At 50.7% G+C, this 2,363-nt stretch overlaps 1 protein-coding gene across 1 annotated transcript in view; it reads left to right on the top strand.

Moving 5' to 3' along the window:
* The first annotated feature begins 337 nt into the window (after positions 1-337).
* Positions 338-2,363, top strand: part of verm (LDLa and CE4_CDA_like_1 domain-containing protein vermiform) — a 14,048-nt gene continuing 12,022 nt past the window's right edge. The window contains exons 1-2 of the mRNA XM_017911493.1: positions 338-418; positions 2,310-2,363. The exon at positions 2,310-2,363 is cut by the window's right edge and continues 52 nt beyond it. Of these exons, the coding sequence (XP_017766982.1) occupies positions 343-418; positions 2,310-2,363 (130 nt within the window). The 5' untranslated portion in view covers positions 338-342. The remainder of the gene's footprint in view (positions 419-2,309) is intronic.

Below are 2,363 nucleotides of genomic sequence, written 5' to 3' on the forward strand. Positions count from 1 at the left end.
GTTTCAGAGGAAAGTGGAACAAAGGCGTCGATTCTGAATACCTAATCGCGTCGGACGAGCGCCGAAACAACGATGCTCGTGAAACCGCGAGAGGTCTCGCTCGGTCGCGCGACAGAGACAAGGAAGATCGAGACCGAGCGGAATTCCACGGTCCCCTCTCGATCACCGGGCCCAGACGGAAGGAATGGACCCCTTGTTCACGGGCCGTTTTACGACGTGGAAAAGGTGGCAGCACCATCCGGATGGTGAAAGTCCTTCGACGAGGAGGAAGGAGTGGTGGTGTACATATAGAGGGGCGAGAGGGCGCGGCTTGTCCAGACGCTCTTTGTCCAGACAACGACGATGACGGCGACGACCACGACCACGGCCACGATGTCGTCGAAGTTCCTGATCCTTGGATTCCTCTTTCTGCTGGCCGGTGAGTACACGTTGCTCCAAACATCTTTCTTATCTTCCTCCGCGACTCCTCTTACCCTCCTGACAGATCCTCGATCGATGACAGGAGCGATCCCATTCCTGGAATTTGTCTCAAATCGAGCCCCGAAGGTGGTAGGATCATAGAAGAATATCGGAGAGTTAGTTTGGACAGGGTGATCTTCGCGAGACGAGTCTCAGAGCCTCTTTACGGACTTTGGCAGTCGCTAGGGTGTCAAGCTTCAGATTTTTGACACTGTTCAGCGCTTTTAAAGGGATTGAGGGCTACACAGCGATGGAACGAGGTGTTCGTGGTGAAAGTTTGATCAAAGACAGGGAATCCTTGCTGATAAGCCAGATTTCTCGGCTAGAAGAGAAACACCTGGCTATCTAGACTTCGATCCTTTGAACGCGCGATGGCGGTGAAAGTTGTTTTCGACGTTCGCGGAGTTTCCACGGGATCGTTTCGTTTCAAAGTCCACTTCCCTCGAATCTTCTGGAAAAATATTCTTCGTACTTTCCAAACTGACTTTCATCCAATTAGTCTAACGTCCTCGAAAATTCATCGTGAAATTTCACTCTGACGGTAACAACGGGTGTATAACATCGGTGTAAAAGATCCTTGGAATTAGACAGCCTCCAAGTATCTCGTATCGGTGTCACGATCGGCTGGGGATCGAGAAGTGGCCGCCATGAAAGCCCCGGGTGACTTGGACGATAGACAGACTGCAATCTGGCGACACTCGCAGCGAAACCGAACAGTTTCTGAGAAATTCCTTCGAATGGAGAAACGATTGGGGCCGGATCGAGGCATTCGAGGCAATTCCGCAAAAGGCTTGGAAGGGAATCTCGCGTTGATCTCTCGACCGTGGCGTAGCATTCGTAAGGCTGCCTGGTTGCACGTGAAAGTTTTACCAAAGTCGCTCGATCGACCGGAAGTTGCCGCGATCACGATCGCGGATCACGATCGCAGCCGAAGGAGGAGGCACGCTCGAAGCCTGCTCGAGCCGAGGATGCTCGATAGGTGGCGAGGAAGGAGGGATTAGAACCTAGTTTGGAGAACCACTGTCGCTTCCCTCCCCACCCTCTCGTCGCGTTGCCCTGACATTTCCAAGACTTTCTACTTCTATGGGGGTTCAGCGACCCCGTCGTGTTCGGTCTACGATCTCTGGAGATCGTGGCTGCCAAGCGACATTTTCCGCGGCTCTGACGATCCTCGCAATACCGATCTGCCCTTTTTACTCAAATGTCACGCGAATGAATGTCCTCTCGGTGTCACCTCGTTTTCCTATTATTCCCTCGTTCTTTGGAATTTAATAGCGAGGGCGTGCACGTAGGCGTGCACGCCGATGTAGACGTCGATGTGGACGTAGAAGGATTATTATCTCGGGGGTATGAAAAATGGGGCGAAAAACGGGAACAGGGAGCAAGCTGTGAGAGGAGTAAGTGTTCTCGTCAACGGCAACGTTCTCGAGGAACGGGAGTGCTTTTTGGGTTGGTTTGTAGGACGAAGAAAGGAGGGAAGAATGTTTGTGAAATCACGTTAGAGATCGTGCTCGTGGATCGAGAGTCGTTTATGTAATCGATGATAGAAAGTACGTAATTGACAGTGGTCAACACTGGCGAACGAGTCGCGGTGTCTTGCTTTCCAGGATTGCTTTTCTCTCGGATTAGAGACAGAAATTCGTGCTTCATCTGTTCATTTCATCTCTGATGATGATCGATGATGACAGAATACTCGAATCCTATTGAATTTCGAGATATCTAAACCTTTATAAGCAGATGTTGCGCAGGCTTGTCCTTTAATGCTAAAGGGTGTTGACACCGATTTGGGATTATTTTTGAAATTCGCGGATTCAGCGAGGAATTATTTAACACGGTTCTCGAATTTGCAGGAACACAGGTGAGAGCACAGGATGACGAAGGTTCTGACGGGGTCGACGCGAATG

This window comes from Eufriesea mexicana, unplaced genomic scaffold, assembly GCF_001483705.2.
Source record: "Eufriesea mexicana isolate 0111107269 unplaced genomic scaffold, ASM148370v2 scaffold278, whole genome shotgun sequence".
Classification (NCBI taxonomy): domain Eukaryota; kingdom Metazoa; phylum Arthropoda; class Insecta; order Hymenoptera; family Apidae; genus Eufriesea; species Eufriesea mexicana.